This window comes from Heloderma suspectum, chromosome 2 (assembly GCF_057233095.1).
Source record: "Heloderma suspectum isolate Gila_16-S chromosome 2, 16-S_ref, whole genome shotgun sequence".
NCBI lineage: Eukaryota > Metazoa > Chordata > Lepidosauria > Squamata > Helodermatidae > Heloderma > Heloderma suspectum.
Window position 1 is genome coordinate 175,159,309 of NC_139459.1, and position 18,103 is coordinate 175,177,411.

At 46.2% G+C, this 18,103-nt stretch overlaps 3 protein-coding genes across 3 annotated transcripts; all 3 read left to right on the forward strand.

The window, feature by feature from the left end:
- The first annotated feature begins 1,906 nt into the window (after window positions 1-1,906).
- LOC146353357 (olfactory receptor 1f45-like) lies at window positions 1,907-2,854 on the forward strand. The gene has a single exon (XM_084832230.1). The coding sequence runs from the start codon at window positions 1,907-1,909 to the stop codon at window positions 2,852-2,854; it is 948 nt and encodes a 315-aa protein (XP_084688356.1).
- A 7,368-nt stretch (window positions 2,855-10,222) lies between these two features.
- On the forward strand, window positions 10,223-11,188 carry LOC146353358 (olfactory receptor 1J1-like). The gene has a single exon (XM_084829721.1). The coding sequence runs from the start codon at window positions 10,223-10,225 to the stop codon at window positions 11,186-11,188; it is 966 nt and encodes a 321-aa protein (XP_084685847.1).
- Window positions 11,189-16,445: 5,257 nt separating this feature from the next.
- LOC146353359 (olfactory receptor 5C1-like) lies at window positions 16,446-17,426 on the forward strand. Its single transcript, XM_084829722.1, has one exon. It carries the CDS (start codon window positions 16,446-16,448, stop codon window positions 17,424-17,426), a length of 981 nt encoding a protein of 326 aa, XP_084685848.1.
- Window positions 17,427-18,103: the final 677 nt, after the last annotated feature.

Below are 18,103 nucleotides of genomic sequence, written 5' to 3' on the forward strand. Positions count from 1 at the left end.
TTCAGCTTCATTGTGTGATCCTGAGTTCCAGTATTATGAGTGAGCAAGAAAAATGTCTTCCCCTGTCCACTTTCTTCACACAATGCATTATTTTATACACCTCTATCAGGTCACCCTTCCTCACCTTTTTTCTAAGCTAAAAAGCCCTAACTGTTACAATTGTTAAACGTAAATGTTACGTTGTTTTAAAATTATTGTTGTAACTGCTTTTTTAAAAAAATAAATTCTTTTTTCTTTTAAGTGATATTTGTTAAGTTAGTGGTTTTATTATTGGTTTTGTTGGGTTGGATCCAGTACCTGCCTTCTGCAAGCAGAGACCTTCCTCTTGCAGAAGGACCCTTCCTCTCATGGAAGAACCCTCCACCCGATTTAGAGAATCCCACCTCACACACACACATACCACAGCTCACTCCATTCAGCAGGGTCATCTGACTCTCTGTGTAGTTTATTAGGGGCTGCTGTGGGAAGGAGGGGGTGGAGAAGTCCACTTCCAACAGGGTAGCTGATCCAGCATAAATCTGGATCTAACCCATGTTAGTTTTGATTATGATTGTCACCCTGAGGTCTTTGGCTATAGGGCAACTCCTAAATTGAATGAAAGAAAGAATAGTGGACTAGTTTGCAGTCAGATTGAAATGGAAAAGTTTTTTCATTGCAGCTTTTCATTTTCCTTCCCTCCCTTCCTGCTGCACTAATTCCAGGGCTGGTGCAAGGGTCATACAACCAGTCTCTAGTAGAAGAAGGATATCCTTGATGCCCATCAGCTACTCCTGTGAGCTTGCTGACGTGAGGGTGCAATGTCCAGAGGACTCCCGGTTTCTTCTGCACGCCTTGACTTCTTGCCCTTCAGCTTCACCTTACCCACCATTAGCTGCCCCTTCCTCTCTTTTCTCCTCCCCTTCAACATTCCATGATCTGTCTCCTTTCAAGGCGGTCTCACACATCATCATCCTGTGACCGCGGAAGTGACCCCCACAGGCTCCAGGTAAAAGGCATCATGCGCCACCAACAGCACCATGGTCACACTGAGGACAAGGCTTCTTCTTTTTTCAGTTGCAAATAATCGTCTTTGCTCTTCATTTTCTACAACACTCATATTTGTCAATAAAAAGATAGCTCTTTTAAGTAATAAATGGAGGTATATAGCATGTACTGGGAAATCATGATATATGACATACCTTGGGAAACAATACACAAATTGTGATAACAGGAGAGGGTCTTTTTTTATAATTCCCTCTGTTTCTGAAGTTAAAGCTGTTTGTGCCATTGCATATACAGCCAAAGCAACACCAACCACGCCCAAGAGGGAGGTGTCAGCAGGATTGGGGGAACCCCAAGGTTTGTAGAAGTACAAAAAATATTCAGGGAAAATGCCCTAAGAGGGGGAGTGGAGACACGCAAAACAGTATGATAAAGACTGGCCATGGTCGTTGACCACAAAACACTGACTGATGGTAGGGAATAGTTTCCTGAAAAGGGGCATGGCTGACTGACTGGAAGAGTGAACATAAGCACTCCACTCTGTAAGGTTTGGCTGCAGATCCAATTTCTTTCTTTAGTGACTTTTATCTACCTTTTTTAAAAGGCATTCTGGCTGGCTCACAACAAAACATGAGAAAAGCACAAAGGAAAAAAAAAGACAGCATAAATGCCTTGAATCAATGGGAATTTTAAAAGCTTAACTTTGAGTTGACTGACTACAAAATATTGATGGTGTGGAAGGGATCTATGATGAAAAGATGTAGTTCTCCACAGAATAATGTGAATATGACTGGCACTCATAAACCCCTTCAGATGTGCTGTTATCTTTTGTGCATTGGCTATGAACATGGCCTTCCAGCATCTTTTGTGTGGTTCTAATTTTCTCACGCTCCTCTTTCCACCTTCCTACATGTCTTCTAATAGGATGGAGACAGACAACAGGACCATTGTGTCAGAATTCGTTCTCCTTGGCTTCTCAAGCCAGCAGGATTGGAACGTTCTATTCTTCACCATCTTCTTGATCATGTACATCATCACAGTGATGGGAAATCTCATCATTGTTCTGGCCATAAGGCTGGATGGCCATCTCCTCCATACCCCCATGTACTTCTTCCTCAGCAACCTCTCAGTGGTGGACATCTGCTTCACAACAGCCACTGTCCCCAAAACGTTGGCTGATACATTCTCTGGAATGAGGAAGATCTCATATAGTGGGTGCTTGGCACAGATGTACTTTTTTATTGCCTTTGGCATCACTGACAGTTTTCTCTTGGCAAGCATGGCATGGGACCGCTATGTGGCCATCTGTCGGCCTCTGCATTATGCTATAGTGATGAGGAACCAGACCTGTCTGTTGCTAGTGGCTGCCTCCTGGTTGGCCTCTCACCTCCACTCTCTCCTACATACCCTCCTAATGTCCAGGCTCTCTTTCTGTGCCTCCAATCACGTTCCCCACTTCTTTTGCGATGTCTTCCCACTGCTCAAAATCTCCTGCTCCAACACAGACCTGAACACTCTGGTAGTGCACACAGAAGGAGCTCTGATTGTTAATGGAGCTCTAATGCTCATTGCCCTTTCCTATGCTCGCATCCTGATGGCTGTTCTGAGGGTTCCATCTGCTGAGGGAAAGCAGAAGGCTTTCTCCACCTGTGGGTCCCACCTCATTGTGGTCACTTTATTCTACGGCACCGTCATCTGGGTCTACTTCCAGCCCTCGTCCAGCTTCTCAGCTGAGAAGGACACACTGGCCGCGATCATGTACACTATGGTCACACCCATGCTCAACCCCTTCATCTACACGCTGAGGAATGACAAGATGAAGGAGGCTCTGAGGAAGCTTTTTGGCAGGAAAGAAATCTCCCAAGGTGTGTAGCTGTAAAATGTGTCAATCACCTGAATGAATGGTTATGTTCTCTAGGGATGGTTGACAATTTCGTTTGGTTTATTTTCTTGATAAGAACTTACTAAAATTTGCAAATTTCTCAATAAATGTGATGGAAGGAACCTGCGATTAAACAATTTGAATGGGGAAGAAAGCGAAACTAACAGATTTGTCCATCCAGGCAGTGGGTTTTGAATGCTTAGTTCAAAAGTCTGGGTTTGAATCCCTGTGTATTCAACCAGGTTTATGTTGCTGCATTAGAGTTGCCACTTTTCCGACAGGCTCCTCATCTTTAACAAATACAGGACAGGCAGGTACAATACGGCCCTCTCCATGATGGGAATAACTTCTTATTGAATGTGGCCAGGGTAGATGCATGAGAATTTCATTTGGTTCACTTTTGATAAAAACGTACCAACGTCTTCCAGTTTCTTCATAAACGGAACAGAAAGAATTAGAGTTTGTTTTTGTGTTTTAAGTGACTATGGGAGAAAGCAGGGGCCCATCTATATGGCACTACTTTGACCCCCCACCCCGTCGCAACTGCGCAGCAATGCGGCTTTGAATCACCATGCCCGGTGATACACTCACGGTGTACTGTGTGTTTCCCTAAGAGGCTCGCTGTGCCCTTTTTTTGCCATTATACTGAAATGCACAGCTGTGCGGTCCCATGAGCATGGGTGTGTGACACTTCAGTGGCTGTTTTATATTTCAGGGGCTTTGCTGTGTCTTTCTGACCCTGTTTTAGGTAAAAAAAAAAAAAATGGGTGTTTTATGCTCCTTCATTTCCACACCTTCAGTTTGTCAGTTCCCCAGCCTGAGACTCTCACGATGGTTCACACTCACAAGCGTGAGCACTACGTGCCTAGCCATCGCTCCGAAATGGTGCCCGGAGCAATGTTGTTCCTTCCCCCAAGACTCTCCCCAGACCTTGGGTACTGAGTCCAAAAGCAACCACTGCAAAGACACGAAGCTGCAAAAATGAGTGAAAGTCTGATTAAATAAATGGAAACACCCCCCTGTGCCTCTGTAACTGTGTAGCTGCGAAGGGATGGGGGAGTAAAGGGGCATCACGGAGTGTCGCAGGCACTATGCATGCCTACAACATGCCCACTGTAAGATGCAAACTCAGATCGGGGAAGGAACAGACAGCCCACAACCATGGGGGAACCCGCAGTAAACCCAAAAAATCACAATAAAATGACTCCTTGGAACGCCGCTTTTTCCAGGCGAAAACCACAGGCTGTGAAGTCACAACTATGTCGTCTATCATGACGGACCTCGACTCGCACCCGCCCTGGAGTAAAAGCTGGGTGTAGATGGGGCCCAGGACTGACAGATATTTCTATCTCTAGTGGTTTCTACCACTATGTATGATCCCGAGTGTGAGACACGCTAATGATCAGGGCATTGCACATTAGAAATGTTAGTGACCCCAGTCATTGAGAAATGGAAGAGAGAGAGCTTTTCATGACTGGAAATCTGTCCTTCTTAAGTCTTTTTAGTTTTAGAGTGTTTTAGAGCGTTGATTCGATTTTAATCTTATTTGCATTCTTATGCTTTGTAAAATGTCAAGAGAAATTGATTTTATAATGTGTTTAATTGATTTTACACATAAATGATATAAAATAAGTGCCATCTTTTGACTCTGCCATTCTTGGGGATGCCATCTTTTAACCTGGCATATGGTGAGCCATCCAGCCCTTCAGTGTATCAGCATGGCATGCTCATTATAATCGTGAGAATGGTGTTCAAAAATCTATCTGTCCTGTCATCTGAATAACGCAGTCTTACATAAAGAGGAGACGCAGATTTGACTCAGGGTGCTTTAGTACAGCGGAGGCATTACTTTTCTGCAATTGGCAGGAAGTAGAATCAAAACAAAGTGCAGCGCTTAATATACCATTGTACTATCCAGCAATGCTCTTCCCCATAGTGAAGATCCTTCTCTAATGTCTACTCACAAGCAAGTTCTATTCAGCAAAGGGCCTTTCTAATGCTAACTGAGAGCCTCCTTTCAGTTGGGTCAGCCTGTTTTATTGCTTCCTGTTCATCTGGGCTGGTGAATTAGTGATGAACGGCCTCTGATTTGTCCCTAAAACTGAACTCCTCAAGTGCACAGTCCTATGCTGGGATTTGTAGGCCCTTTTTCTGCCTACACATGCATAGAATTGTGCCGTAAATTGCCCCAAATGCTAGTTGCCGGGGCGAGGGGAGCTTTAATTACTTTCCTCTCTTTTTTCTGAATCCAGCTCTTGCCACAAACTGGCAGCCAATATGAGCACAGAAAAAAGTGCAGGCGGGAGGGAAGGTAGGGCGCCTTGGTGGCGGGCAAGTGGCTTGGGTGGGCAGCCGTGGTGGCAGGCAGGCAGGGGGACCATCGCCTGCATTATGCCAAGGGCCAACTGGAATCTGGCACCAAACCTACCACCAACTGTTTCCAATAATCTCAGTGTTTTTGCACTTATAGGCCAAAACACTGAAGGTGGGAAGCAGGTTTACTTCTCACTATAGTACACATGGCACACAATTGCATGTAGTTTTCTCCTGACATTTGCTTGCTTTATAAAATGGATCTGGGGGAGGCTGCAAGCTGCAGCAGCAGACTGGTGACAATGGAACTTCTTAACACTTTCTCCCCTGCATGGATCAGCCAAGGAGAAGATGGTCTGTGGAGAGTGTGCGCGCGCGTGCGGGCTGTGATTATGTGTTTATGTGTTAATGGGCTGAGTGAGCGTGTTTGTATGTGTGAATGGGTGTGCATCTGGATGAACGGGGTGTGTATCTGGCTGTGAGAATGTGTGTGAATGAAAACATGGGAGGAGCTTGCCCTCCCATGTGGGAGGGGTTGAGGTGAGATTTAAAGTAGTAATTTACCGGCTCTAGGGGCAGAGTCAGAGTTGTGAGGAGAGCTGTCTGTGGGAGCACACTGTGGGATGGAGAAAGGCAAAGAAGGTTGGTTCATAAAGAAGATAGTGCACAGAGAGATTGAGAGAGGGAGAGACCGACTGACTGACCGACTGACCGACCGGTGATGGTATGGAGAAATTAAGACTATGTTCTAGAATACACAGAGAAATGAAAACAATGGGTTTAAATTATGAGGTAGAAATGCATTTTCATGGTTAACATAGCAGTGCAGTCATTTTGACTTAATAAAAGTGGCAGCACTCATCAAAACCATTTGGGTTGTGCACCCCAGACTTCGGCTTCTGGCCTTTTTTTTTCCAGGTGCCCAGAAGATATAGTAAAAAATCTTTCCCCTTGTGTTTCAGCCAACGTCATTTCTCAGCCCGTTCCCTTCTAGAGTCACTTGTAGCTGTGCTGCGCCTTCCCCTCAGATCAGCTGCAGGTTACAAGACCTATGTGGTACAAGGTTAGATGAAGCATGAAATTCTGCTAGAGAAAGCAATGCAGGTGAGTCGGGATGTTGTAAGCCCTCATTTTTGATTCCTTAAGCCTTGTGCAACCAGCTCAAGCTTTTATGAAGTACAGGTTGAGGGCATATTTCTGAAAAGCAACTTTTCAGAAGCTAAGCAGGGCTGGTCAGTGCTGGAATGGCAGACCACCTGGAAACCCCATGTATATACTGTCTTGAGTTCCAAGATGGAAGCAAGGGAGGCTATAAATTACTAAATAAATAAGTCATTCTGGTCTCTTCTGGAGCCAGGCTGAAGATAGGCAATGGTTTGTTTTTCCAGAGAATCAAAGGGGGGTTGAAACCATGTGGTGTGGACACTAACCACATTCTTGCCTCTAGTAAATCATTTCTGCAGGTTTTTGAATTGCCTCAAAACCTATCGGACCAGAAGTGAACACCACCAACATACCTATGTGTGGTTACAGTATGGCGGAGTGGGCAGAAGGTAGATCTGATCCCATTCGTAGATCTGAGTGAATCGATTTGCAGTAGATCAGCAAGGATTTTTGACTTCCAATTTTTTTAACAATGGTGGCAACAACAAAGTGATTTCGTTGCCCCAGCCACAGAATCAGTGAAGCTTGTGAGAGCCAGGAGTGGTTTTGTGCAAAAGGGCTGTGAGCTCCATTCAGTTCTGGTACTGAAACAAGTTCTGGCCTCAACATTCTTTAATTCTAAGTTTATATGATTTTTGCACCAGATGCCACCAGTTGGTAGATCTCAAGATTCTAGTAAAACAACAACAACATCTAAGTCAATCCCACAAACTAGTCTGCCACACCTGCGGTGTAGGCACCCTCTTTCAAATGGCTTTCTATTTCATTCCAAACTATTACTTATCCCCAGCCTGTTTTGATGGTGAACCTTGACAGTCTCATTTTAAAGGCCATAAGAACATGAATTCTAGGGCAGACCAAGGTTCTAGCCAGCCCAGCATTCAGACTGGACCGCTTCCAAGTACTCACAAGTAGGACATGAAAATACATGTTTTCATGTATTTTCCCCCTGTTGTTTTTGTGCCCAGCATCTAGCAATCAGAATTACAGTACCTCTGAACATGGAGGTTCCATTTAGCAATCATATTATTACATCTTTCTCTCATGAATTTGGGTAATCTTATTTTTAAAGCCACCTAAACTAGTGATAATCACCACATATTGTAGCTCTGGATTTAGGGATGGACAGATCAGTCTGTTTCTGGCCTGTGTCAGTTTTGCATGTGTTTGTTCATAAAGCCATTCCATCCTGTTTCTGCATCAAGCTGCAATTAACCATGAATGGGAAAAAAGGCACATTATTTTAATGTATTTCTTTAAAAAACACACACACATTTTTGTATGCATTTCCTCCTAAAATACATGGTTTGTATGCATTTTCTCATAAAACGCACACGCTTGTATGAATTTTTACCTAAAATACACACTTTATATGCATTTTGCTACATTTTTTGAGCCAAGAACTTTATCACAAAATCCAGAGAAGTGCAAACACCAAAGGATAACTGCCTTCTAATCCACATGTTAGTCTGGGAAGTGAGATTCAGGTTGGATCACTTAAGAATATAGAATGAATGGAATCCCCAAGCATCCCTATGAGTTGCTGTCCAGCTCAGCACTACCATCCCTCCGCAACCACAACTCTGGCTGGCTGCTGGAGGCCACCTTCCCACGTGGTTACAGGTAGGGATGTATGGATCAGCCTATGTCTGGTCCATGTTATTTTCATGTTTATTCACTTGTAAGTCTGCATTCTGCACTTTAAAACACACACACACACAAGTTCACATTCATTTTTGTACTCAACCTTCCCTAACATAAGCATTTTTGTATGTATAATGTATGTAGTTTTGTATGCAATTTCCCCGTTTTTTGGACGCCATTTTTGAGCCGAGAACTGGATTGCAAAATTGGAGAAGTGCGGAATCCAAAGGAAAAGTGTGTTCCCATCTGCATGTCAGTCCAGGAAGTGCAAACTAGGCTGGTTCACTTAAAAATGTGAACCAAAGAAAATTCTCCAGCTTCTCTGATTACAAGCATGCAAGAGCTAAGTGGCCTGCTGGACATCTCTAAGCTATTCTGTGTGCTTGTGTTTTGGAAGTGGCCATACAGGCTTCACCAAGCCTACCATTCATTGTTTCTCAATGCAGGCCTATGTTTCACTATAACATGGTGGAGTGGGGTGGGTGAAGGATACAGATGACCATTTACCAAGCGCTATCTCTTCCCATAATGCCCATGGAACTTGATAAGTCAGTTGTCTGTAACATTCTGCTCAGCAAATGGTAATGAGAATTTGACCAAAGTACAGGGAAACAAGAAATTACAGCATTCTTGGCACTTTCAAAATGTTACTACTCAAATTAAATTTTATTCTGTTATAATTATTTAATTCATTCAAAAGCTTTAATTATTTCATTCATTAAATGCATTAAATTAGGCATCTTAAATGACATATAGTTAGGTTTCTGCTGTTTTACCTTGACTTAGGATAGACACCTCCGCCCCCTGTATTTCCCCACCCACCCAACATTTCAGCTACAAGATTGTACCACTTCTTCCTCCATTCTCTATGCTGAATGGAAGCTGCTGAAGGAAAGCAGGGTGAGGGTGGGGATTCTGTCTTCTACAGCATGCCAAACCTAACCATGCCCACTACTTTTTGTCCATGACAAAAATGCAAAATTAAGATTGGAGCAAAAGGAGGCAGAAGATATTTATGTGTTTGTTTGTTTGTTTGTTGCAAAAGAAAACCATCAAAATATTTCTTCCTCTTCTTTTTTGCGGGGGTCATCTTCTGTCTGTCTGGGAATTCTGGGCTAGATCTTCCCAGCAGATTGGATCCCATGGGTCAGATCTGTCTGTCACCCACTCTGTCACTCTTAATGGCACCAATATCCACTGCCCGCAACAATGTTACCTTACCAGTGTAACAGAACTACCTCTGTCCCCAGGGTCCTTGTCCATTAGTCCACATACTCCTTCTCCTTCTGTTTCTGATGATACTAAGTTGTTGGTCCTTTTCTTGCAATAGCCTTGCCTAGACAGGTCCACCATGGCATGGTAAGTTGGCACATCCCTGGCTGTCAGGGGTGCCTCTGACCATAGGCAGTGGCAGAGTAGCTCAGAGTCTGAAGAGGAACCACAAAACATGGGGGAGAAACTTTCCCAGACTCTTCCAGAGAGGGAGGGACAGACTCCTCAGTTTTCAGTAGTCCAGCTGGATGGACAGAGCATCTCTTCACACACACCCATGAGAGATAATGAACAGGGAGAGGTGGGACTTGGACAGCCTGAAGTCTTAGATGCCAGGCACAGACACAGGGCCAAGAGAGAGATGGCAGGGGCGGAGCTGAGGCAATCTGCCCGATTGGCCTGGTGGGAACAGCAATGCATAGATTCCTCTTGAGACAGAGGGAGATCTCTCCCCACCCCTTAAATTAGGAAAGCGTGCCTGCCTTTTCTTAAATGGTAGCCAACTTTCAATCTTCCTGGTTTCTCTTTGAACTCCCTGAAGGCATTTCCTTTGTAGACTGTGAGTTACTGACAATTAGCATCTGTATGACCCATTGAAGTAAAAGGATTAAAGAGTCATGGACAGAAGCCTCTTGTCTGTGTTTTGATTTTAGCTATTGAAGTTCAGCAGGGACAAAAGAGATACCTGACACTGGCCTAGGCAATTACTAAGCATGGTACAAATCTCACCTCAGCCATGAATTCAGGAGATGGCCTTAGGAAAGCCACTATTCTCTCAGTATCAACCCCTACCCCATTTGCGATATGGAAATAACAACCGACCTACTTACAGGGCTGTCATGAACATCACTGAGACAATGTACATGAAATGCCTTGAACATTCTAAGTGCTACATATACATCCTCACTGTTATCATTTTGGCCTTGAATCCTCTGTCTTTCAGCTCTCTTCCTCAGCAGCCTTGCCATGACGGGAGTCAAGAACAAAACCGCCATCATGGACTTTGTGCTCTCAGGTCTCCCTACTACACAGCCAGAGCATGAGGGTCTTCTTTTTTCTCTTTTCCTTTTCATCTACCTGCTGACCCTCCTGGGTAACATGCTGATCATCCTGCTGATCTTCTCTGACGCCCATCTGTTCCATCTTCCCATGTATGTCTTCCTCAGCCACCTTTCCCTGGTGGACATCTGCTTCAGTTCTGCTACAACCCCTAAAATGCTGCAGACGCTCTTGTCCAAGACCAAGACTATCTCCTACATGGGTTGTATGATGCAGTTGTATTTCTTTGTGGCCTTAGGTAATGCTGATAGTTTCCTTCTGGCCTCCATGGCGTATGACCGTTATGTGGCCATCTGTTTCCCATTACATTATGCCGCTGTGATGAGCCGTAAGCGCTGCCTCCAACTGTTGGCTGGATCCTGGCTGGTACCCTGTCTCCATTCCTTACTGCACACTCTCCTGGCATCCCGACACTCCTTCTGTGCCTCCTTGGAAATCCCTCACTTCTTTTGTGACATCCGGGAGCTCCTCAGCCTGTCCTGCTCCGATGTGTCTATCCATCAGCTGATAATCCTCACCGAAGGAGCCTGCGTGAGCCTAACCCCTTTGGTGTGCATCCTTTTGTCCTATGCTCAAATTATTTCCAGCATCATTAACATACCATCCACCCAAGGGAAGTACAAGGCTTTCTCCACCTGTGGGTCCCATCTCACTGTGGTGGCTTTGTACTTTGGGGCAATTATGGGAATCTACTTCCAACCTTCTTCCCCTGGGGGACAAGCTAGTGCAGGAAACATCGTAGCCTCTGTGATTTTTATGGCGATCACCCCAATGTTGAACCCAGTTATATATAGCCTGAGAAACAATGAAGTGAAGAATGCCATGAAAAGGGCCCATGGAAAGATGACAAGGAAGTGCTGGATCTGGGGATAGTGTTGCTTGGGAAAGGGAGCAATGAGCCTTAGAGAACTCTAGGAGAGATTACAACTGGCACACGAGTGTGTTACACTTTAAGGATTCCCTGGTGGCGTAAGAACATTAAGGGTGCACCCCTTCTGTTTAGACAGAAAAAAACCCTCCTACAACTCCCAACACTCTGCAGCCAGCCATGCTGGCGGGGCCATGCTGAGAGCAGCAGGACATTTTGCTATCTAAGCATGCATAGATGGCACCTAAACATGCAAAGGATTGCACAGTTCTAAATTAGGATGAAGAATGAGGAACCTGAATGAAATTGCAGAGTGATGAGTTTCTACCTTCAGGGTCTCTTTTCCAGTCCATATCAGCTTGCTTGCCACAGAATCCCTGCATTTGGCAGAGGATTTGTGGGCCTATTCTGAAGTGTACAAACTCCATTCTCACGGAGCACCATCCAGGCCTGCTGGAGCCCTCTGAACTTGCTCAAGAGGGCCCGCTGGAACACATCTGACACGCTCTGGACTTGCAGCGTTGCCTTCAGTTGTGGTCAGCAAGTTGTCTTTCAGTCCAACTGGTCCAGGATTACTGATCTTCTGAGAAATCCCTGAGAAGCTTCCAAGGAACTCCAGAATGCCCCTGAAACACAATTTGAAAACCACAGTAGTAGAGGAAGATCGATCAACTGATTTTAGAGACTCTTTGCTCCACTTTTGTGTTATAGATTCAAAGCAGCACAGTAAAATGCAAGGTTATATACAAGAGAGTACTTAGAAACTTGTTGTTGATGCTCAACAATGACTTGTTGTTGATGTGCTTTCCTTCTTTTAGGGCGCAATCCTATGGGTTGCGCCCTGGGTACTCGTAATCCCTCAAACTCGGAGGCTTACAAGTATCCTATGCAGAGAGGCAGGCGCCTTGCTAGATTTTGCCTGTCTCGGCTCGGCTTCAGGGAGGAGGAGGGAAGGAGGCCGGGACATGCATAGGAAGCTGCGTAAGGCAGCTTCTGTGGTCTCCTCCCCTCCCTGCCCCCAGGACCACCCCCTTTTCACCATCTCCATGCTCTATTTTCGAGCGTGGAGATGTAGCTGGCACAGAGAGAACGACGCCAGCTACAAGGGGGCAGGGGAGGGGGTGGGGAGCATGGTTTCTGGCTCCGAGGTCAAAGCCCTGCTTTCAGCCATGGATCCCAGAAACCAAAATATCCTATGTTCCCCAGACACTGTCTAGGGGACACAGGATTGCTCCCTCTACTTAACTCTGACATCAGTTTAACTTGCTGCAGTTCTAATGTCTCCAGCGAATCAAATTAAACCTTGCCAATTTCAATTAAATACTTCTGCTGATTGGCTGGATGGGTGGCAGGTGGGCAGAGCCAAAGTTATCTCCTTCCTTCCTCCAGCCACCAGGGCTTGGCCCTTAAGAGAGAGGTTATTCTGGGAGGGAGAGAATGGTCAGCAGTTGTTAAACTGGCAGGTTTGCAGAGACACCTTATCCCAAAAGACATTTCTTTCAGTATAATCTGCTTGCAATTGCATTTAGGACTGGAGCCTGAAGAGAGCATCTATTAACAAATCACTGTCAAAAACTGAAGACCTGAAAAGCAGGCCTCTAAAAGGTTATGTCTGGAGCCCAGTGTTTTCATAAAGACTTGAATCAATGAACAGAAAGTACCTGGGTCCAATATGCATGTGACACAGAAATGGGAAGGGCTGCAAACACTTAAGAAAACATAATTCAAACTTTAAATGGAACTGATGAACTAGAAAGTCCAGTTGTGTTTTTTTTTAAAGCCACAAGGGAAATTTATTTTGTAAACAAAAAACAAAAAAACCCTGTCATGCCAGAAAGTAAAATAACAAATACATAAATAGAACAGAGATATGGGCAGAGCAATCCTGTGGACTGTAGACAGAGTCTGGGGCATCACAGGATGCTGCAAATCCCTGCCACGGAGGCCAGAGATCATGGATTTCCCCACCACCACCAGCCCCTCTCAACCACTGCAGAGCAATCTCTGAGCACAGTCCCACAAGACAGGCAATCTCTGAGCAAGGTGTAGTGATGACCACCACTTTGGATGCTTTTAAAGGGTTTTGGAAAATCCATGGAGGATAAAGCTGTCAATGGCTGCTAGTCCTGATGGTGATATGCTACCTCCAGTATCAGAGGCAGTGTGCCAATGTACACCAGTTGCTGGGGAACATGGGTGGGAGGGTGCTGTTGCGCTCCTGTGTCCCACTTGGAGGTTTCCCACAAGCAGCTGGCTGGCCACTGTGTGAACAGAATGCTGGACTAGATGGAGCCTTGGTCTGATCCAGCAAGGCCCTGCTTATGTTCTTATGAGCAGCTCAGCCTGCAACAGAACAACAAATTGTTCAGGCTAAGGAGCCAGGGCAAAGTCAGCAGCTTTACAGAGCGAGATAAGACTCTACTGACTCTTCGAATCACCTGACACCTATTGAGCTGGTAGCTGCAGTGCCACCTCAGGCCATCTCCTGTGATGGTGGAGCTGCTGCAGCGTCACCGAGATCCAGCAAGCGGTCCCCTCCCCCTGCATGTCACCACGATGGCACAGAGAGCAAGGTCCCTGGGCCCGCAGTCAGAGTCTCTGGTGTGAGACCCATGACCCCTTACGTAAAGGACAACCTCACCAGGGACTTGCGCCCTCAGATCTCCCTGCAGCCTTCGAACGATGGTGGCCACATACGCATTGCTAAAAAAGGGAGGAAATGCATCACGCAAAAAGAGAACAACAGGGGACACCAATTTGCACTCGCTAATGTAGTTGTATGCATGTTTAGAAATCATAACTATAATTCCAGTAGAAGCACAGTGCATCTCCCCATAGTCAGGAAGACTGTCAGGGTTGTATCTGAGCCCATAGAGTCCCAAGGCAGCTCTGATTCTGAGGAGGAGATACAATTCGTGGGAGAGGAACTCTCTCAGGCTTCAGAGGCGCAGCTGGAGGGGGAGCCACCCCCCTGCTCATATTCCTGGGAGCGACAGTGACCCAGGCATGGAAAGAGAAGGACAACTTGAGCTTTTAGATGCGAGGCGCAGGCACAAACACAAGTGAGAGATTGCAGGAGCCGAGCTTAGACGCTCAGCCCGATTGGCTCGATGTCAACAGCTGCGCCCTGAGGCCCCACGGAGGGGGGGGGAATCTTCCCCTCCCACACCTTAAGTTCAGAGAGTTGCCACATTTTTCCCAAATGGAGATCAACTGACGTCCTAACCCTTAGAAACCCCTAGATGGCTGTTCCTTTGTAGTTCCTCTGAGTCTCAGGCAATTAGCATATGTATGCTTCATTAGGTTGAATGGAATTAAAGCCTTGGAAAGCAGCCTTTTGTCTGAATGTTGATTCTGGCTATTGGAGGATTCAGTAGGCAACAGGGGCACCCTTACAAAGACTGACCGGGTGACTGGTGTGCCTGCTGCTCAGCCAGTTGTCCAAGTGCCAACACTTGATGCACCCCTCCCTGCTCTCCTTTCTTATGGTTCTTCGACATAAAACCATATTTGGACTGGGCAGCCCATCAAATAGAGGACACATTCAAATAGAGGACTGTTCCCTGTAAAGTAGGACACCTGGGGCAGTATCCAACAGGGCGCAACAATTGCTAATGTAAATTACGTTGCACTAGCGTAAACCTAGTCTAGCACAAGGCCAATAGTGTTAGCTGGCACACCAGTTTTCCCAGGATGATTCCTCTGCCCTTTCCTCCAAAGTGAAAACCACGGACAAAAACTAGCAAGACAATACTGAGGTAGCTCATTGGTTTGACCAAGTGGTAGAGACTCCTGTAGCAATACAGAATGGTACAGTCCCTTCAAAGCTCATTGACTTTATTCTTTGGAATGGCAAGCCAATCAATCCTTCATGTTTTTTATTGATGCTAGGCATGCACGATTTGTCACAAGTGGGACTAAAAAAACCTCAAACATCCTTAAGAGCATTTGTAGCATGGCATGATGCCTTTCCTCCGAATCCCCAATATAATGAATTAGAAAAAGAAAGATTGTCCTTCCAGGCTTGATAACAAGTCCCTCTGGGTGTAGACACACCAAACTCTCTAAAGAAACAAGCTACAACTGTCCCCACTGGAGTCTTTTTTGGGAAATAGTGGCTGACAAGGGTAGAGGATATTAGATCATCATCTCTGCCTGGGAGGGGAGGAAGACACATCATGACTCCCTAAGCAGTGTAAAAGAAACCATAAAACCAAGAGGTCTAGCAAGGTAATCCCAAAAGCACTGACAAAGGAGACACACATTCTCTCTCTGCTCAGGAGGTATGATGGGAACTGGGATTAAATTAATGGACTACCAACCCTCTCCTGTTCTGATCTGGCTTTGGTCAGAGTGACCAGAAAGGTCTGGGGAAAAGATAGGAAAGTCTTTATTTTCTAACTCTAAGAGATGGGCAGCTTCACCTTAGACTTCGGGCATTTCTACACCAGCCTAAAATCCTGCATTTAAAATGGGGCTTTCTGCTTCTGTTTTAAATGCAAGATCACAATGGACTCCCTTTACATGTGCTCCCTTCCCCCCTCCCCTCCCCCTTCCTTCTCCCCATATCTGAGTCTTCCATTCTCTTTCATTCATCTCTCTCCTCTTCTTGCCGCTTTTACTCTTTTTACAGAGGAAACTGAAGCAGAACACAACGGGGTAATTTGATAGCTCATTGTCTGCGATCTATTTAAAAATGGAACAATGGGCATTTAGTGAAGGAGGGTCATGGCAGGGTCACAGCGTCATGTAAAGAGCCTGCAAACTTCCGTAAAGGAGCAATCTCAATCACAGGATAAAATCTCTGTGTGATGAAGCCCTTAGGGTGCCTCCAGAAAGAGGGCTCATAGCGCTATCAGATGGCTTTGTGTGGCTATTCTGTCTTTTTCTTCTTAACAGATTTTCTGCTTTAAGAAAAAAGACAAAAGAAGCAGTAGGGAAACACTGGAGGGTTATGAGTGGAAGACTATGATGCCTGGACCCCCCCATAAACTTCTGTAAATGAGGCAGGGTGATGGCTCAGTGAAAAAACTCTCATCTGGAAGCACCCTTCCCCTCTTCTCCATATCTAATCCATAGCTAACGTTAGGATGAAGACTGGGGCTTGCTTTGCTTAGTGGTCAAGCACTCCCCGTGCAATGAGTTTCCATCTCCCATTGCTGGAGGAGAATGGTGGGTCGCCATTGAGTAATGTCTGGGGAAAGTAGGGCAAAACCATGTCTTGATAAAAGGAGGACTGGGTCTTGAACCTCTCATGAGGAAATGGGAGGAAAGGCTTTATTGCGGTTTCTCCCTCCGACAGATCTGATGGCTCATCACAATGGCACAGTGGTGACTGAGTTCATCCTCCTGGGCTTCACTTCCCACCGTGACCTTCAGCTCCTTCTCTTTGGCTTCTTCTTGCCCATCTATCTCCTTGGCCTGGCAGGAAACCTGTGTTTGGCCGTTTTCATCAGGGCTGAACAGCCCTTGTGCACTCCCATGTACTACTTCCTGAGCCATCTGGCCATGATGGACCTGTGCTCTTGCTGCACCGTGGCCCCCAAGATGCTCTTGGGCCTCTGGAAAGGGCACGACACCATTTCCATCCCAGCCTGCGCCCTCCAGATGTTCTTCTTTGCAGCCGCTTCTGATGCTGAGTGTTGTCTCTTGGCAGCCATGGCTTATGACCGTTATGTGGCCATCTGCCGCCCTCTGCACTATGGAGGCGCCATGCCACAGCACCTTTGTTGCCTCCTAGTGGCCATGTCCTATGCAGCTGGGGCGGCCTCTGGAGCCATCCACTCAAGCATGGCATTCCGCCTGCCCTTTTGCCGTGCTCACACTCTGGACCACTTCTTCTGTGACATCCCTCCAGTCCTGGCTTTGGCCTGTGCCAACACAGACCTTAACCAGCTCCTGCTGTTGGCCGTGTGTGGAGCTATCCAGAGCATCACTCTGGCAGCCATCGTCGCTTCCTATGGAATGATCCTCTGTACTGTAGGGCGAGCAGGCTCACGGCGAGCCGTATCCACCTGCAGCTCCCACCTCACAGCTGTGGGGGTGCTCTATGGCACACTCATTTTCATGTACCTACGGCCTGATGGCATGTATGCCCCCCAGACTGACAAGATGGCTTCCGTCTTCTACACAGTGGTCATCCCTGCACTGAATCCTGCGATCTACAGCCTCCGTAACACCGAGGTCAAGGAGGCTGTCAGGCGGAGACTACATAAATGGGGGCACCAAAGCTGCTGTTTCTGACCAGAATTCGAAAGGAGGGGGAAGAAGAGTCAGGAAAGAGTCCCTCACCGCAGTCTGGAAGATATGAATCCGGAATGTCTTCCTCTGTGTGTCTCCCACGTGCCTCCATTTAATTTCACCTTACTCTTTGTTCAGCGTTTATTTTATTTATCAGTTTATTCTTCAGTATCTACATGCACGGTCAGCTTTCCCATTAGGCAGAAGGAAGGAAGTTGCCTCAGGCAGCACCTGCTGGGTGGCATGGAAGGTGCCAGTAGCAGCAGCCCCCTGGCTGTTCCCTTCTGTTCAAGGAGAGAGTTGTGTGTCCCAGGCAGCCTACCCTGCAACCTCTATGCTAACCTGCTGCCTTCCGGTGCAGTGTAGATGCTCTCCTGCCCCATCACTAGTGCCAATCCAGTCAGCTTCTATATGTGGAAAGGGGCAGGCACCATTTTGTCCTTCGCTTCAGGCAGCAAAATGGCTTGGGCCAGCCCTGTCTACAGGTAAGGCACTACCTCGATGGGATACTTGGTTTGAGGTTAGTACTTTGAGAGACATATCAAAAGCAGCAAGTTTTTTCTCAGAAGCAGGACAGAGAAGGATGATGGCACACGCCTATGACACCTTTTTAGAGTAATCACAAGTAGAACAAGATTATTTTAAGTCCCAGTGGAATAAGGCAGCAGAGCAGGAACTGT